Genomic DNA, 19,827 nt, shown 5'->3' with positions numbered 1-19,827 from the left:
TAACTTTTACATAGCACCTACTATGTGCCAGTACTGTGTCAATATTTACAAATATTATCTCATTTGATCCTCACAGAAACCCTGGGAAGTAGGTGCTATTATTATCATCGTTTTACAGATGAGGAAACTGAGACAAAAGTTAAGAGACTTGCCCAGAGTCACACAGCTAGTAAATATCTAAGGCTAGATTAAAACTCAGATCTTTCTAATTCAAGGTCCAGTGCTCCATCCACTGTGTCACCTAGCTTCCTATAAAAAATTAAGACTGAGCTGTGGCAAAGATGAGAGACATTGAGGAGAACCATTGGCCTTACAGGAATCTCTGAGCAGAAGATTCAGACTGACAGTATCAGCTGTACCCATTTCCTGAAGAACTAAACAAATGTCTAAGAAAATCCTTTCCCCAACTTTCCCTCCCAATGCCTATCAACAGACACTAATATTCTGTACTGCTTTTTTCAGGAGTGGGGACCCTTCGGCTAAAGGCCTCATGTGGCCTTCTAGGCCTTGGGTGTTGCCCTTGGACTGAATCCAAAATTCACAGAACAAATCCCCTTGATAAAAGGATTTGTTTTGTTAAACTTGGGCTCAGTCAAAAGGCCACACTTGGGGATGTAGAGGGCCACATGTGGCCTTGAAGCTGTAGGTTCCCCACTCCTGACTGATTCTAGATGTTTTCAGTAACCAGAATTTTGCCTCAACTACAAAGAAGTCAAGGGTTAACCAGAGATGAATTTTGTTGTTCAGTGGTTTCAGTTGTGTCCAATTCTTTGTGACCTCATTTGGGGTTTTCTTGGCAGACACTAGAGCAGTTTGCTATTTTCTTCTCCAGCTCATTTTACAGATAAAGAAACTGAGGCAAACAGGGGTTAAGTGACTTGCCCAGGGTCACAAAAGTATCTGAGGCCTGATTTGAACTCAAGATAAGTCTTCCTGACTCCAGGCCCAGCTCTGTATCCTGCCAGCCACCTACCTGCCCAGAGATGGATACAAATGTCAATGAAGCCTAAGGACCAAACCTCTGACTGAACATTAGGAATTTTCCACACTTGTGGTTCAAAGCCATTGTACTGCTTTTTCTTTCACAAAGTTCTCTAAAGCAGCAGAGGAAATCACATAGACCTGATGAGGCATTATATTGTTCCAGGCTTAGAATAAGGTAACATTTGTAATGATATTATGTATGAATGAATAAAGAAGTGTTTTTCTAGTACTCACTGTGTGCTAAACACTATGCTCAGCATTGGGGTTACAAATACAGGAAAGCAAGATAATAGTCCCTGGCCTTAAGAAGCTTATATTCTATTAGGGGACAAGACGCTTAGTATGAAAGGGAGTGGGTACCAGTGTAATAATGGGGCTTGGAGATTGTAGGGAAGCGTCAGGGTTATATTTGGGTCTGTGCCAGATAAAGTGAAAGCTCAGCAATCAGAGCCTGGCCCTCTGGGTGGGGCCTTTAACTCCTGTGTGAGGTGGAGAATACAGGTGGCATGGATAACAGTGATGGTTGGAACATGCAAATCATTATTTATTTATATTGCTCATTTTCCATTTTTGGTGGTCAGTTATTTGTTTAAGCAGTTCATAAGTATTTCAATTGTATGAAGTATCTTTTTCGTGTTATTCTTTATTTATTCTTTTTTGCCAATTCTGGTTTTAGCTCTGATGAGTAAATGGTCTGACTGTGTACAGAGAATTGATTCAGAATAACTTCCACTTGTTTTCAGAAGTATGGACATGGAATCAGAATGCCTAAGTTCAAATATGGCCTTAGACTCTTACTTGCTGTATAACCTTGGGCAAGTACCTCAGTTTCCCCATCTGTAAAATTAAGATAACAGCACCTACGTCCATGAAACTATGGATTTAGCTGGAAAAAAAGTCTCTCATATTTATTCATTAAAATTGCCTCTTTACCCGTTATTTGTATGAAAATAACATTTCAGGAGTTCATAGATTTAGAATTGGAAGGAACCTTAGTCCAATCCCTTTAGATGAGGTAACTGAAGACCAGAGAATTGAAAGGACTTGTCTCAGGTCACAAAGGTAGTAAGTTGTAGAGATGGAATTCAAACCTAAATCCAAAGACTTTTCTACTGTGCCAAGCTGCCTTCTTGAACTTTACTTCTAAAACACTGAGACTACTTGAAAACATTTTTTTAAGTTTGTTAAAACTTTACTTGTAGCATTTCTATGTTGTTCATGTTATTGAACTTCAGTGTTAGTTCAGTACTTTTATATAACAGATATGGAAACTGAGGCCCAAAGAGTATCTGTGGTTAAGGCCACAGAGCCAATTAGAGGCAGAACCCAGGTCTCCTGATGGCCATGTTTTTACACTACCTTTAGACAGTTTATTAAACAGTGTAAAACTTTTGCCCAGTCTCTGGTTATATTTCATGCATTTAAAATTAATAGAGTCCAAACTAAGGAAGTTTTTATTCTTACTTTATTTTTATTTATTCTTATTAATCAAAAGCAGCTGATGGTATTTTGGTTACATGACCATAGAGATTACTGTTCACTGCTCCATTCAACCTTCTCTTCCCACTCTATACCTTTCCTTTCTACTTTTTCTCCTTTTCCTGTTGGACTTAGATAATCTGAGAAGGCACATCAGAACACTGAGATTTTAAGACAAAAGTCTCTAGATGGAGACAAAGCTTAATTGTGAAAGGGTAACATTTGCAACAAAGACAGACACATTTAATTTCTATTTGTGACAAGCGCTCTCCTTTACTGTCTCTCTCTTCCTTTCCCCCTCACAAATTCATGTGATTGCAACATCTTCCATATTTGTGAAGTCTGTTAAGTGGAAATCAGAGTATGCTGTGGCAGTGAATGAAGCCTCCTTTTCTTTCCTCAGATCCACTTCCATTTCAGCCAGCTCAGATCCCTCCCTTTGGCTCTATTTTGTCCGTGACCTTTATTCTTTTTTATATTATCAGCAAGCCCTTCCCCTCTCAACCACATACCAGCTCATGGACTGTTTTCTGACTCAGCGATATAATTAAAGTGATTGTGCAATTAAGGAAGAAAATAAAAGCTGGTGATTTCTGATCTGCCCTCCAGAATCTAGCAGAAGAAGCCAAGGTACATGTGTGCGTACGCATGTGGAGCACAGCAACAGGCCAGTATAGCTTTGCGGTCATTTAGGTGTGTTATAAACATTTAGATAGGGTCAATTGAAGCTTTATTTAAAGTGATTCTAGAACTATACTAGCTTACTATTGTGGAGGGTGGGACCATGGCTGCTGAATGCTGTAGATACTGCCTATGGGGGTCTATGGTGTTGCTGTCTGCATTGATTAGTTTTGCTGAATTGTTTTCTTTATTACAAGAGAAGGCTCTGTGGGGGTCAGTTGGGGAGGGGTGCATATGAGGAAATGACTGTGATGTAATATATAAAAGGCATTGCAACTCTTTTTTTTTTTTGCTTTTTAGTGAGGCGATCGGGGTTGAGTGACTTGCGCGGGGTCACAAAGCTAGTGAGTGTCATGTGTCTGAGTCCAGTTTTGAACTCAGGTCCTCCTGAATCCAGGGCTGGTACTCTATCCACTGCACCACCTAGCTGCCCTTACAACTCTTAATAATGTAATGGTGGGGTAGCTAGTCACTTAACCCCATTGCCTAACCAAAAATAAAAACCCAACAAACAAAAAAATGTAATGACAAAAAAACAAGAAACAAAAAAACAACCCAAAAGCAAAAACAAACCAGGATTATTTCTGTAGAATTAGCAGTTGTGTGGTATGAAGCAATTGGAGATTAGGCCATTTCTGAATATTTCTGTTTGAAAAATTACATCATTGTAATAGATAAGTAGACTTTATATCTATATCTATATATCTATATCTATATATCTATGTCTATATTTATTTTTGCACATTTTAAAGGTTATCACTGTGTTAAAGGCAAAGCATTTATTATCTACTCTTATCAGCTATGCAAAGTATTATACCAGGCACTAGAACATGTAACTAATTTATTTCATAATAGTGTTCTATTAAGAGGCATACATGTAAAACTCTAATATTGTCCAAAGTGAACTTTCTAGTCCCACGATGACCTAAAGTTATAAAATTAGGTAGCACTGAGCATAAATTTACAAAAAAATATAGTATGTCCTCTTCGATATGACACATTCTATTTAAGTCATGGAATATTATGTCAAAAGCACAGACAAACAGCTTATAGAAAGAAAAACTTTTTTTTCATTCTCAGTGACCTTATAGTATATAATTAGAACACTGTTGCTTTTAAGAAAATTGAAAAGTTAAGTGTAGGAATTTATCTTTCAGATATGAACAGAGGATGGAATGGAATATGGCTGTAAGATGTTTTTTTGGCTAGGTGATCGGGGTTAAGTGACTTGCCCAAGGTCACACAGCTAGTAAGTGTTAAGTGTCTGAAGCTGGATTTGAACTCAGACCCTCCTGACTCCAAGGCCAGAGCTCTGTCCACTGTGCCACCTAGCTGCCCTTGTAAGGTATTTTTCATAGGCATACACAGAAGGAACATTGTACCAAGACTCTTCTACCTTCCTCCTTCTACATTTGTCCCCATCTATCACAGCTGGTACATTACAGATGTGAATAGAGGAGTAGTCTGCTTTTGCATAGAGGAACAGATATGTGCATATCTTTGCTGTCATTCATGTGTATGTTATACACATGTTTGTAACACATATAAAACATATATGTGCGGGATCCCAGTCCTGCTTGGGAGTATATGTATTAAATGCTAATCAATTTTGATTTGTAACTTGCTTTAACATCCAGAATCTATGTTGTTATATTTTTTGTAGTTTCAGTCAAGTTTCTACTTCCATAGCCTGACATAAACATTCCTAATGGCTAATGAGGCTCAACCTTGCCCATGTGACATTGGACATAAGATCGAATATGGAGGCCTGGGACATGAAGTACAAATTGAGCATATCAAGGCTTATGTTAGCCAACCACCATCTAACACAGACAAAGCTGTGATTGTTGTTCAAGATATTTTTGGCTGGCAGATGCCCAACACCAGATATGTGGTTGATATGATTGCAGCCAATGGATACATGTAAGTATGACATACAAAATGCTGCTTTTCTTGAACTTTGCCTCAGTTTTTCCTAGTACAATTTTTTAAAGGGTTAAAAACTTCCAGGAAGATATTATTCTTTTTAAAAATTTATTTAAAAATTTTTCTATATTTTATTTTTTCTAATTACATGTAAAAACAAATTTTAATATTCATTTAAAAAATTTTGAGTTCCAAATTTTCTACTTCCCTTCCTAACCCCTTCCTTAAGAAAGCAAGCAATTTTATATAGATTATGCATGTGCAGTCATGCAAAACATATTTCTACCTAATATTCTTATGTGTGCATATGTTGGATTGCCCCTTCACACTCACCCTATAGTCTAGAAGACTATATGCTCCTACAAAGCAGGAACTGTGTCATTTTTATTTTTGCATCTGAGTTTGAGTTGAATTGATTTGTTGAGTCATCCAGTCATGCAGAATTAAATAAACTTGCTTACTCATGTGGGATTAGAATCATTCTGTGTGGCTCTAACAAAGAAAGCTAGGACCAATGGGTAGAAGTTGCAGGGAAGCAGGTTTAATCTTACAGGAAAGAAGCATCTAAGTATCCAAATTGCCAAAAAAGAGATTAAACCACTTCATGAACTAGCAGATTTACTAACACTGGAGCCATTCAATTATAGGCTAGAGCACAACAGTTTCAGAAAAACCTGGGAAGACATATGAACTAATTCAAAGTGAATTGAGCAGAACCAGGAGAACATTGTACACAGCAACAGCAATATTGTATGATGATCAACTCTGAATGACTTAGCTATTCTCGGCGTTACAATTATCCAGAACAATTCTTACTTAATGGACTTAATGATGAAAAGACTTAACGATGAAAAAATGCTATCCACCTCCAGAGAAAGAACTGATGGGTTCTGAAAGCATATAGAAGTATACTTTTTTTAACTTACTTTTTTCTTCTTCCTTTCTTCCTTTTCTTTCTTTCTTTTTCTTCCTTCCTTCTTTCCTTTCTTTTTCTTTCTTTCTTGTCTGTGTTCTCTTTTGCAGCATGGCTAATATAGAAATGTTTTGCATGACTGTACGTGTGTAATCTAGCTCAAAGTGCTTGCCTTCTCAAGGAGGGGGAAGGACAGGGAGGAAAGGAGGGAATTTGGAACTCAAAAATTATTTTTTAAAAATATAAAAAAATGTTTTTTACATGTAATTGAGAAAAATGAAATAAAAACATTCTTAAAAAACAACAACAGCAACACAGCTTAGTCGGCCACTGATTAGGGTGGTCTTTTCCTCTTATGAGTCCTTGTGTTGTGTAGGAGGTTGAACTAGATCAGGGCTAAATGCATAAAATAAAACAAATGTTAAGGAAACCAATTACATTGAAATAGTTTTTTTTATTTTAGGTTCACAGATCCTAGGTTAAGAACCTTTTAGACTAGATGATCTGTAAGGTCCTTCCTAACTCTAAAATGTGATTTTTTTTTCTATATCATTCTGTTGTAAAGCTTTAAGCTAAAGAAGTTATATCTTCAGAAAAAATGTAGATATTAATTTGGCAATTGTGTTGGAGTGGAATTACTTCTTTTCCTTCCCTATTTGCCATTTAAAAGAAAAGAAAAAAGTGGTCCTTGAGTTAAAAGATTTATTTTCTTGTCCTCTGACATTGAGCAATAAAGAGAAAGTGACTGGTCTGAACTGAGTTGGCCTTTTTTAAATCTAAACTGAGTTGGCACGTATCTACTTGGCAGGAAAATACCCACAGTGAGCAAATATTACATAGGGTAAAGGTACATGGAGTATATTCAGCAAAGAAAATTTCATGGTCTTCCAATTAATATGACATGTCTGCCCCAGAGAGTTCCTTTAAGTAAATAAGCATGTGAAACCAGTGAATAAGACCAGGAGATGCCCAGATCTGCTGGAGTGGACAGTTCCCAAAGGGGCCAACTAGAGACTTCCCATCTTTTTTTTTCAGACCTGACTTGTAATTTCTTTAGTAGAGGGGATTCTGTTGGCACTACCAATGAGGGTCGGCACCTTCTCTGCAACTTATCGTCTTAGAGAGTTGCCTGGGCCACTGAGATTTGTCCAGGATCACAAAATCAGCATGTGTCCTAGAAAGAGCTTGAATAAAGTCTCCCTGGCTCCAAAGCCAGCTCTCTATCCAATAAGCCACACTGCCTCATATACTATTTAGTAGTATTTTGTTTAGTATTTAAAATAATTTTTGAATAGATTAAGTAATATTGTCTGCTACAAGCTGTATACTTGTTACTGCAGAAACAAAGATTTTCTGACCAGCAGAAAAAGAGTTTTATCTTCATGCCCACATAATTTTCTTTCCTTTATACCAAAAACTCTGCCTAGGAAGGGGAATGGGGTACAGTAGGGTGCATTGGTCACACTTCTTGTATAGAGTACCAACAAATTAAGAATTATGAGTATGTTGAATAATAGGCTGGCATACTAAAGGTGAGCTAACTTTTCTATTTCATAGAGCAATCTGCCCAGACTTCTTTGTAGGGAAAGAACCTTGGCACCCATCTGATGATATGTCTACCTTCCCGGAATGGCTGAAAACAAGAGATGCTAGAGATACTGATAAGTATGTTATCATAAGTAGTATGGTTTTAGCAGATGGGCCTTTTCACTATTTTTTATCTCTAATGCCTAGCACACAATAGATACTTAGTCTTTGAGTTGAAATGAATGGACTTGTTGAATGAATCCAGTCATGCCAGAGGGGACACCAACTTGGAGCTCCTGAGCAGTGCACTCAAGGCTTGCAGGGCTGAGCTGCTGCCCACAACTTCATGGGCCTATTTAATAGAATAAGGATGTCATTGTTAGGGCTGCTGTGAATAGCTGGGAGGGAAGTTGACAGACTAGCCTGGAGTGATAAGGGAAGAAGCATAGCCAGAGACCTAGTACTTTTTGTTGAGATGTTACCAAGTTCTGACATATTCTGATCTGACCCAGGAAGCATGGACAGAGATTTGAGGAAAGAAGCCTGGAAAGAGTGGGGGAAGGCACTAAGTCCTGGAAAGCTTGATTGAGTTAAAAAAAATGATGAATGATAGACTGTGGTGAGAATGGCATGGTGATAAGTGCACATAAGAGAGGGAGGGAAGGAAGGAGCAGTGAATGTCAGTGGTGAGCTCCCACCCTGCACTGAGCCTTGGTCTGGGCGAGGCCACATATGGGGGCAAGTGGTGATTTGTTTCCTAATGCCACCCACCTCCACCTGCTAGGGGTACAATGGCAAAGGGGGATATAAATCAGATTTTATCTCTTACAACTTGTCTGAATTATGAGCCCCTTCCTAATTCTGTTTCAAGATGGGATTGCTTTGAGGGAAGAAGGAAGATGCAAATATAAGGAACAGATGCATGTTCCATGACACATCATAGTGTAAAGGTCACTTTGGGTTCTTGAAGGTTAAATCAGCAACTGCGATTTCTGACAGGAAGTACCATGCTAAAAAGGCTTCAAGCTCAGGCTCAGCCACAGACTGCATGCTATCCATCAGAGGCCAGTTCTAAGTAAATTCAGAGAGTCTCAACATCAGAAGGCAGGCCCCAGCCAATGGCAATTATTTTTTTGCCAGTCATAAAATTGTTTGATATCAGCATCAATGGAATATTTGGACTGATGAAATCACAGCTTCTGAGAGTTTGATGTGCAAAAAGAAAAAGAAAAAGAGGTTGTTAACACAGTTTATTAAATAGGAGAAAGGGCACTCACAACTTGGGCTGCTTCTGCCACTGCCACAAATCTCCATAGTTTCTCTTCACATAAGAGATGAAAAAAAGAAGCATTGTGTTAAGTGCCTCTAATATTAGGTATTTCTGTCCCCGGATTGTACTGCCCATTTTTGTCCCCCTTTGAAGCTCCTATTACTTATTTCTGGTCCCTACACATTCTTGCAATGTAATATTCAATAGCTCACTTAGGTCTGATAAACCCTAAATTCATTCGGTCCACTTTCTAAGAACAGATAAAAAGCACTTCATTGAAAGACAATGAAGAGGGAATGCTCTTGTTTTGCTTTAAATTAAGTTCCATATACCTCCTGTCAACTAACTTTTGGTTAGTCAGTCAATCAGACAATAAACATTTATTAAACACCTGTTATGTGCCAGCACTGTGCTAAGTGCTCCAGAATATAAAGAAGGGCAAAACAGTCGCTGTCCTCAAGAAGCTAATAATCTCATGGGGGAAGAAAACACATAAAAAGAACCTGAGGGAGGAGAAGGGGAAGGAAGGTACCTGGCCTGAGGCATAATAAAGATCAGAGGAGTGCAACTGGGTAGGAAATTAGGCCCTCCATCAGCAGAAAATCTGGAAGTTCTCTAACGTCCACCTTCCATCCTATCCAATCAGAGGGAGGGAGGGCACTCAGGGGAAGGAGGTATTGATGAAGTGTGGGTTTCAGGGTTGATGTGATCTCACAGGATGATAAATTTCTGGAGACCATGAAGAAGACTAAGGGCATAGCCAGATGGGCCACTACAGCAATACTGCAATGTAGGCAGAACGTGATCGATGAACATTTCTTACATGGGAAAGGCTAACCAGGCTAGGGATACCCCACTCTCTCCTACTAGTGTGACCTGTCAGGGTCTTTCTTCCTTTCTTAATCTTATGCTGATTGACCATCTAGACTCACTCTTTAACAAAATCACTGACCTTCTCCTGTCCTCAATCCACCTCCCCTTTCTCCAATATGGATAAATCTATCTCTTTCAAGTTACTGTGGATTTAATAGGGGAGATATCAAGAGGATGAACCAAGATGGCCAAGTGGTAGGAACCAGTATGGCTGAATTCCCCTCCATGAACTTGTATAAAAACATCTAGAAAATGCATCAGACCAAATCCAGATAGAGAAATCTAGAAAGCCACAGTGAGTCATCTGTCCAGTACTGCTGACATAGGGAGGCAAACAGCGAGGTCTGTGGACACTGGGGTTGGGATTAGGCTGGGAAAGCACCTTGTGGAGCCCTCCAGAGCCCAGGCAGAGCCTGAGCATGAGTGCAAATGGAGATTCTGGACCCATACCAGGACACCCAGCTACATTCTGGGTCACTGCAATTGGGAGACGTGCCAACTGGCAGTTTTGTCACCTACTATGATGTTACAGATTTGAACACAGGTGGAATGACTGAATAAGGAGGCCCTGGGTGGGGTACAGAGGAAGGAGGAAGCCAGCATGACAAAAAAGTTGGGGAAAATCATCTCACATAGTCAAATAGACAGATATATCTATAGACAGATATAGAGATTTTATATATATACATACACACATGTAATCTCAACAAGGAAATAAATAGGAGGGAAAAGGGAGAAAGGAGGAGGGGAATCTAGAGGAAGGGTAGATTAAAGGAAGAATTAATCCTACGGGGGAAAAAAACCCTAAGGAGTCACAAAAATATAACTGTTTGAGGTGGCAAAAAATAGGATTCTGAGGGGATCACATAAATTAGGGAATGGATGAACAAATCATGGCATGTAAATATGAAGAAATACTATTGTGCTTATCTCTTATCAGCACAGTTCTAATGGACAATGATGATTCTGGAGGACTAATGATGAAACATGCTATTTACTCCTGATACAGAGGTGAAGGACATAAGAGCATAGAATGAGACAAGTAATTTTTCAGATATGGCCAATGTGGAAATTTTTTTCATTTGACTATAAATGCTTGTAATGGGTTTTGCTTTTCTTGTGTTCTCAATTGGGGGCAGGGGTAAGGTAGTGAACAGGAAGGTGAGAAGGTAGATTTTGGCTGATTAAAACAAATAAAATATTTTAAAAGAAAATAGAGGAGGTATCTTGGACAGTTATGGGGCTTGATAGATAAAGTTAGTGTGATGCCATTTTTAAATAGGAATATTTTTTGTTTAAGTGGTTATTTTCTAAAAAGCACTGGGCTGGCAAATCTCCATTTTTCAGTTTTCTTAAGCAGGTCCATTTCACATTAAATCTTGTAACCTCTAAGGTTCCAACTCTAAAATTATTTGATTTTATTATTCTACTTTTATACAACTTGATTTTTTGTTGTATTTAAGACTCTTCATAGTTTGGATTTACTATTTACTCCTGCCTTTAATTTTGGGTATTTTTCTTTTGTTTGTGTCTTATACAGAACAGCTAAGATGCTGTCAAACACCTTTTGTGACTATATCTCTCACCCTTTAACACCTGAAGAATGGTTGGAAGCCCTCTATTTAATTAAAGTCCATTTCCCCCTGCAGCATTATATTCAATTTTGTTAGATAAGTTATTCTTGGTTGTAAGCTCAAATCCTTTACCATGTGGAATATTATATTTAAAATTCTCTGCTTCTTTACAGCTGCTAAATTCTGTGTGATCCTGACTCAAATTGTTTCTTCCTGGCTTCTTGCAATATTTTTTGGTTATAACATTACTAGGAGTTTTCATTTGGGTGTTTCTTTCAGATGAATAGTGGGTTTTCTCTATTTTCACTTAACTTCTACTTCTAAGAGAGTTGGACAGTTTTCTTTTAAGATTTCTTGAAACGGGATTCTGGGCTCTGTTCTTGGTCATGGTGTTCAAATAGTGCAATGATTCTTAAATTTGTTCTGTTCGATCTGTTTTCCATATCAATTGTTTTTGCTATGAGATACCTTACATTTTCTTCTATTTTTCAACCTTTAAATTTTTATTTGACTAATTTTTATTGTCCCATGAAGACATTGGCTTCTAATTTGGTATTTGGTCCATTCTAGTTTATAGGGAGTTTATTGCCTGGGCAAGGTTTTGTACCACTTGTGTTAAGCTGTTACTCTCTTTTTAATTTTCTTCCATAGCTTCCATTTCTTTTCCAACTTTTTCTTTAAGCACTCTCTATTTTAAAACTTTTTTTTTAAACTCGTGCTTCATCTCTTGTGTCCAAGCTATGTTTTTTTTCCTGAGGCATTAGAATTATTCTCTTCTGAGTTTGTGTGTTGAGTGTCCAGGGCACCATAATGTCATTATAGTGGGGCTGTTTTTTTTGTTTGCCAGTTCTTCCAGACTACTTCCTGACTTCAGACTTGATGTTAGGCCTGCGTTCTATCACACTTCTGAAGGGAAGATCTGAGTAGGTCCTATTGCTACCTTCTTGATGTTTTGAGTGTTGGGTTATTCCGTGATTTCAGGGATAGGCTGGGGACCTGCAGCCAAGCTCTCAGTACTCCAAAAATGGTCTGTTTCTGGGCAAAGTCTGATTGCTGTCCTGGTTTGAATTCTGCAAGTTCCAGACTTGTGTTGGAGTCTGAGCAAGAGTACACTGCTGCTGGACTCTTGCCTCTATTAGCCAACAAGGAAGTTCTGCTGGTTCAGTGAGAGAACCACAGGCTCTGCTTTGGTCTGGGATACCTAACCTGGTTATTCCTCTACAGGCTGATCTAGATGCTGGAAATGAGATACCTCTCTGCTCCCTGGGGCACCAAGCCAAACTTCTACTGCTTGCTTCTGAATGTTCTCATTTCTTGGTTGTAGCCCAGGATCTCCCTACCTGGGAATGCCCTTGTCTCCCTTTTCCCTGTCCCCTCATCCCTTTCCAGGTTGCCTTCCCAGTCTATCCTGGACCTATGGCCCAGAACTAGGTATTGAGTGACAAAGTTGCCAGTTGGCACCTGTCTCTGTTTCAGTGTTCTGTTGTAAGCCTGAGGGTATCCTAGTATGGGCCTGGGACCTCCTTTTGCCCTGGTGCACAGCCCCTCCCTGAGTATACCACATGCCTTCATGTTCTTGCCCTGACCCCAATCTTAGTGTTCCCAGACCTCTCTGTCTGTCCCCCTATGCCAGCCTGGGCTGGTCAAAGAACTCACTGACTTTTTCTGCATTTCCTGTTCAAGATTTGGTCTGGTACATTTTCTGTTACTCAGTCATCTTGGTTCCACCTCCAAAATCTTAAACTTAAAATCAGTAAGTACAACAGGATTTTATGTTCTTTATATTCTTCTGTCAGTTATGTGACTGTAAAGATGTCATCTTCTGTAGAAAGTCTTGTACTGGTTGGCATGGTGTCACATGTCTGTGATCCCTGTTTCTGGTAAAGCTGGTGGATCTCCAGACTTCAGGAGTTCTTAGCTAAGCCTGTCAGATGTCTTCAATTATTTGGCCTCAATATGGTGAGGTCCCCTGGTCTATGTGTAGGGGTGGGGTACCAGATTACCTAAGAAGGGGCAAATCTATCCAGGTTGACCTATCCAGGTCAAAGCTTCCATGCTAATCAATAGTGGGATTAGGCTGGTGACTGGCTGCTGTACTTCCAGTCGAGGTGAGACAGGGAAGCCCAGTTAAAAAAAAAGTCACCTATGAAAGTCTGCCTCTTTGCTTCACATGTTTTTTATCAAGGATGTCTTCAGTACTGGTATAGAGGTCTTATGATGAACTTAAGTAAATAGGTCACTATTTACTTGTGCACCAAAATCTGCTGTTGAAGCAGGAATGTAAGACGTTCTATAAAGAGCTAATGGGGGTCTTCTAAATTGCCAACTTATATTTTGATATTTGATAACTCCAGTGGGAAAGTAGGCAGTGGTCAGGACAGTGATCTGTTGAGAAATTTGATTCCTGATAAGGGAATGAAAAAGGCCAAAGGCTTGTAGACTACCAAGAGGCCTTCTAACTGTATTAAAAATATTTTTTTCAAAAAGAATTGGAAGGTAGTAGATGGGGTAAACATTGAGTGACAATAAAAAATGAAATAGATTTTATCTTAATATACTAGATCAGAAATGATTGGTTGTTGACATGGATATTATGTCAAAGTATGTTGTTTTTGTGCAGTTAGATCAGCTATTAAGAACAAAGGTCAAATAAGCCCTGAATTAGAAGCATAAAGATGAGAGGCCACCATGTATGGTTACATGATCAAACTAATCTGTTTGAACAAGCTGTTGATTCTAGAAAAAACAGGAAATGGATAAAAGTGAAGATATTGACTCTGACACAGTGGAAAGATTACTGGATTTACATGTGGTGGATATGGAGACCATTTATGTGTTGAGGTCTAGGTAAGGAAGAGGATTGTTGTTAAGCAGAGGTTGAGGTACTGCTGAGTTGCAAATAAGCAAGGAAAGTGAATGGGGCTAAACCAAGGCCAGTGACATAAGAAAGAAAACTCAGAAACAACTTTTACTAACAGAAGCCATGCAAACCCTTTTGTATGCTCTATAAAGACATAGGGAAATTAGCCTTTGTACCAAAGAGATACTTTCTCAAAAGTGCATTTCTAGGTTTATAATTGTTTAGCTTACTTTCCTAATGACTTTCTTTTAATACATTCATAGTGACCAACTAATGGTGATTATGGATTAAAAATATCATTATGAAAGCAATACATGACCATGCCCATGTAAATGTAAAGAACAAAACCCCTCAAACTTAATGCTGTATAATTATAATAATTATAGTGTTGTCCCTGAAGAAGAGATGAAAAAATGCACTTCTCTCTCTTCTTTGTCAAGGTGGGTAGGTGAGGTTGGGAGTCTACATATGTAGAATGTTATATATATTGTCTGACTCAGCTGATAGTGTCATTGAACTGCCTTTTTTTTTTAAGCTTTGTTATAAGGAATGGCTTGCTGAGTATAGTGGGGGAGGGAGGAATATATTTAGACGTGAAGGTGATATAAAAACAAAAGTTATCAGTAAAAATTAAAAGTTTTAAAAAGTGGCATTGTAAACAGAATGTATATGACTTAGGCTGAATACATTCAGGCATGAATGAGTGTCTTGTCTTGTCTGTTTGTGCTTATGTGTGTGTGCTTATGTATGTCAGAACTAATTGTTTCATGGTTCATAGTTCTTTGCTAGTTATTAGATCTCTGAAAACAATTTCCTGTCTCATGATTATTTCTTCTAATTTCTCATATTTTTACATATCTTGCTTGATTTTGGCATTGCTAATTCAACATTAGGGTTTAAGCAGTAGGAAAATCTGGTTCAATATAAAAATGCCATTTAACATAGTCAAATAAAATTTGCTATAGTTATAATGTATTGTTATTGGTGATAGGATTAATGGCTCAATTTTCTTTCTAGGTATTTGTGAAGGTAGTCTTTATTTCTTAATACCTTTTCCTTATTCGTTACAGAGAGGCTAATGTTGTTCTTAAGTATCTGAAAGAGAAATGTCATGCCCAGAGAATTGGTATTGTTGGATTCTGCTGGGGCGGAATTGTTGTACATGATTTAATGATGAAATATCCAGAATTAAAAGCAGGAGTCTCAGTCTATGGTAAGCCTTTCTTATATTTTACATAATGCCTTAAATAGTGATCTTAATATGTGCTTGTGCCAAGCTTGAAAAATAAAGTTTTTCCCCTCTTCCTGGGGTGGAGCCAAGATAGCAGAGTAAAAGCAGTGACTTGCTTGAGTTATCCCCCAAACCCCTCCAAATACCTGTAAAAAATGGCTCTAAACAAATTCTAAAGCAGAAAAATAAACTTTTTCCCAATTTGCTTAGTCTTAAACACAATACAAAATCAAGAGGTACAAATATGGAGTCACAAAAGTAAAGAATTTTAGAGCTGGAACCTTAGAGATTATAAGGTTCAACGTGGACATAAGAAAACAAAAAAATGAAGCCTTGCTAGCATAGTCTTTCAGAGAATAGCCACTTGATAAATTTATATTGAGTGTATGAACAAACAGGGTATTTAATACTTTTCAGAGTGGAAACAATAGAAAAAACTCTTTAATTACTGTGGAAAGAGGTTCTAGGTGAGGCTTTGCTACCAATTCCCTGTGTGACATTGGGCAAATGACTATTTCTTTTGACTTCAGATTCCTTGTCTACAAAATGAGAGGCTCAGATTAGATGATTTCTAAGATTCCTTCCTTTTAAACATTTTATGAAATAAACCTATCTATATGCGACACTTCAGTTAACAATTATAATTGCTAAAACACAGAGGACTAGCTCATCCCAGTGCCTAAGTCACATATAAGTTACAAGTTAGGTACCTGAGAAGTGACATTATTTATTCTTAAAGGCTGTAAAGTTATATAATAGGTATACATGGTGACTAACAAGATTCACTTCCATATATAAAAGACCTAACTTATTCCTAAGATATATTGTGTACATGGAGGACTAGCTTTTACCTTTTTGTAATCTATAATGTGCATATGTAGCCTTTAAGTCTATTTTCTTTTAGACTATCTACTATCCAACCTTCCTTTGAGACTGACAAATAAGATTTTTTTTTCTAGGTTTGCTGTAACAAAACAAATGCTGATATTTTACTTAAATCAACTCAATGCATTAAAATTATTTTCAATGTTTTCTAGGCATTATCAAAGATTCTGAAGATGTATATAGTTTGAAGAATCCTACACTATTTATTTTTGGAGAGAATGATTTTGTAATTCCTCTTGAGCAAGTAAGTGGTCATTTCAAAGTGGGTTGTTTGCATCTATATCTTTACCAACACATGATGTGACATTCTCTGAGAAGCATTAGACTAAGCTTCAGTTTTCTGGTACAACTTTAAAATCCCATCCTTTCTATGAGGCCATCTGAAAGAAATCGTATGTACGTATGTACATATGTGTACCTGTAGGAAATGTCAGTTCTCAGTGAGAATATAAACAGGGGAAGAGAGTATATGCTTCTTGAGGTTAAGGACATGCTTTTGTATGCTTTGGTTTGTTACATGGCAGACACAATATTCAGTGTGTTAAAAGGAATGTGAATTCAATTTTATAAGCTTTCCAAGTGAAGACCCACACCAGCCCGTCTTAAAGCATGTGCAATTTCAAAATATGGGAGAATTAAGCTCACAGAGAAAAGTAAGACTAGCTCTAGCAAAGTACCAATCTGTTAACCTTATAATAGTCCATTCACATAATGCATTGTATCAGCCAAAACTGATTATAACTGCCATCCTAATATTAAATGGTCATGGATTTCCCCTTTGCCACAGGTAAACTTGAAAGTAACAGAAATCCATTTTATCTGTAGGGCAAGTTTTGAACAATGGGCAATTTGGAAACTGGCAACAAGAAAATTGTTAAAATAACATTGTTATAAAAACGTTTTGCTTGACAGGTCACTTTGCTGACACAGAAGCTGAAAGAACACTGCAAAGTTGATTATCAAATTAAAATATATCCTGGGCAAACTCATGGGTTTGTGCATCGCCAGAGAGAAGATTGGAACCCTAAAGATAAACCATATATTGAAGAAGCAAGGAAGGATCTAATTAACTGGCTGAACAAGTATATTTAGCCAATAGCAAGGATACAGCCTTTTTCAAATTAACCAGAATGGAATTCTTAATAATTTTAACTTTCAAAATTCAGAAGACTATTAAAATGAATTATTTTACCTAGAAATCATAATTTCTGTTTTGAAAATCATCATATGCCTTGTTTATTCCTTTAACAATTATTCTCATGTTTATAGGTAACCTTATCTAGATAAGCTGCACGATAGTAAGATCTACACAAGTAATTGCAATATAGAATGAAGAAATATAAGGAACATATAATTCCAATAGTGGAATTTAGTGTCAGGAAAGGATGCTTTTGGCCGGAGGCATCAGGAAAAAAGGCAGCATTTGAGCTGGATCACAAAGGGAAGGAAGTAGATAAACATAGCAGGGATGTGTTCCAGGTGGAGGGGAAAATCAGGAGTAAAACCACTCTTCTCTCCCACCCAAGGATACCGTTTTTCTTTGCAATGGATACATACTAGGGAGAAAGCAACCTAAGCATTATGTGGGAACTGTTACCCAAAGGTAATTATAAAAGAGGAGGCTTGATTTAATTTGTAGAGCTTTGAGTAACAACGTAAAATGAAAAACTGGAAGATTTTTGTTTAAGGAGCAATCTGCATGAATCTAACTTTACCATGACTTCCAACTGTTGTTGCCTTTGCATATTTTTTTCTTACATAATTCAGTTTTTGAAAAGCTCAATTTTTTTTCCCACCACAGATCTCACAGCTATGGGAGGAGCTATGATGTTAGTAGTCATAGATGTTTCAAAACCACCTCTAAATTTCCAGATACTCAGCTGCTAATGAACATACTAATATACTGTCTTGTACCTTAGGCCTAGTATCAGAGAAATGAGTGCAATGCTAGGACAACACATTAACCACAGAAAATTTAGCGGGTCCTTGTCCTGAGCACCTGCGTCTGCATTTCCGGTCGAGTATGAGAGAGATAAAGAAATATGTGGGCCAGGTGGGTAGCAAGTAAAGAACCGGCACCATTTATTAACCTGAGGGCTAGGGTTTTTATACCTCATTCGTGGGAACAGAACCCAGTGTAGCAAAAGGCAAAAGTATCAATTATTTTTCTCATGGGAACAGTAACTGGGGGGGGGGTGTCCCCCCTTGAACCGTTTCCTTGCCTCCCGTAATCTTCAAGGTCCTTCTGTTCTCAAGAGAGACAGAGCAAGGGGGATTGGAGAGCCTACATATCTGACTTAGGCAGCCATCGGACAGAGCCCAGGCAATAGGTAAAACCTGGCCTAGCCTAAATCCTCTGACTCAGTGCTGGCCCTCAGCAGGTCCTGGAGGGGAAAACTGTGGATAAGTACACTTAAATTTATGAAATGATCTTAGTTTGCAAGCAATCCAATTAGTCTTGATGAAAATTAAGTTTATTATGATAATCATCCAGGACCATACCTTGAGTGTTAGACAATAGCCATCTGTCAAAAACCAAAAAAACCCCAAACATCCAGAACATGAGGCTAAAATAAATAATTTTTAAACCAAATTTTGTGAATCATCTTTTGCATATTTAATGAGGTTGAGATTTTGGGGGCTAGTCATTTTTGATCTAGGGATTATTACCTTCACCTGTTTCTTAGTGTTCACTGTTACACACATGTATAATATGAAAACCATCTTTATTCTGAAAACCCTTTCATATCCACCACATAATTTAATTCCACAGGGCATGTGGAAGCATTCACATTTTATAGATATATAAATTTGAGTGTGCATGATCAGCTGATGGTCATAAGGTAAAGTGATGGGAGACAACTATAATCTTGTGAATCCCCTGCCCAATACTCTTTTGCCTATGCTACTGGTTTTTGAATGGTGCACTCTGAGGTTTACTGGATATGCCCCCAAATCTGAAGCTATTTCCTGTGCTTATGTTTGCTGCCTGCCCTCACAGAGTCTGGTATTTCCAAGGTCCTAATAGCAACTCTTATCTATAGATGTACTTTTACCTCCTCCACTGTGAGTGCTAGGAAAGTAAAGAAAGGAGAGGGTAGGGAAATAAAGGTAGAGGTTTCCCAAGTCTGGAGTCTTAGAGGACTGGAAAGGCTTCTTTGATAGCAAGTACTGTGCTTTAAGCAAAAAAGGTTTGAAAACCACTGCAGTAAGCCATTAAGTTATCAAATGAATACTGTTTTAAATTGTTTTTTCAAATAGTATGGTAGAATTAGAACAATCTATACCCATTCATTAATACCCTCAATTAACAGGAACCCCACTCTAAGGCCATTTTTCTGCATGATGCTAGGTCCACAGTTTTCTCTTAACACCACGAGAGTGATGAGTAAACCCAGAACCAGAACTGTTAAAATAACATGTCTCACAATTCAATGACTAGCAAAATATATTTCACTTTTCTGTCTTCCACTTTTCACTTTCACAAAGTCTCATTTAAATGCTCTTACAAATAAACTATTCTTAAAACTTGATGAGAAACAGATAAAGATCTAATTTAGAGATCCCTTTAATAAAACAAATACAAAAACTTGTGTCAATCTCTCAACAAATACAGTTTTGGAA

General features: G+C 37.8%; 1 protein-coding gene across 3 annotated transcripts; it reads left to right on the top strand.

Annotated features, from left to right (window-relative positions):
* Positions 1 to 2,948: 2,948 nt before the first annotated feature.
* CMBL (carboxymethylenebutenolidase homolog) lies at positions 2,949 to 18,796 on the top strand. 3 transcript variants are annotated; one of them, XM_021004414.2, is made up of 6 exons: positions 2,949 to 3,093; positions 4,808 to 5,067; positions 7,541 to 7,648; positions 15,158 to 15,300; positions 16,356 to 16,447; positions 17,116 to 18,796. In XM_021004414.2, exons 2-6 carry the CDS (start codon positions 4,853 to 4,855, stop codon positions 17,293 to 17,295), a joined length of 738 nt encoding a protein of 245 aa, XP_020860073.1. In that variant the 5' UTR covers positions 2,949 to 3,093; positions 4,808 to 4,852; the 3' UTR covers positions 17,296 to 18,796. The 3 variants fall into 3 exon arrangements, with proteins under 3 accessions (XP_020860073.1, XP_020860072.1, XP_020860071.1); XM_021004413.2 differs by having other exon boundaries at positions 2,949 to 3,130; XM_021004412.2 differs by having other exon boundaries at positions 2,949 to 3,156.
* Positions 18,797 to 19,827: the final 1,031 nt, after the last annotated feature.

This window comes from Phascolarctos cinereus, unplaced genomic scaffold, assembly GCF_003287225.1.
Source record: "Phascolarctos cinereus isolate Bilbo 61053 unplaced genomic scaffold, phaCin_HiC Scaffold_4;HRSCAF=312, whole genome shotgun sequence".
In the NCBI taxonomy this organism is placed as follows: domain Eukaryota; kingdom Metazoa; phylum Chordata; class Mammalia; order Diprotodontia; family Phascolarctidae; genus Phascolarctos; species Phascolarctos cinereus.
This window is presented reverse-complemented; position numbering and strand designations above follow the sequence as displayed.

Bases quoted from the DNA above. Each gene is read 5' to 3' on its own strand.
- CMBL (XM_021004414.2), top strand. From the start codon at position 4,853: ATGGCTAATGAGGCTCAACCTTGCCCATGTGACATTGGACATAAGATC. The intron at 7,649-15,157 runs GTATGTTATCAT...TATTCGTTACAG, and splicing joins GATGCTAGAGATACTGATAA to AGAGGCTAATGTTGTTCTTA. The intron at 15,301-16,355 runs GTAAGCCTTTCT...AATGTTTTCTAG, and splicing joins AGCAGGAGTCTCAGTCTATG to GCATTATCAAAGATTCTGAA.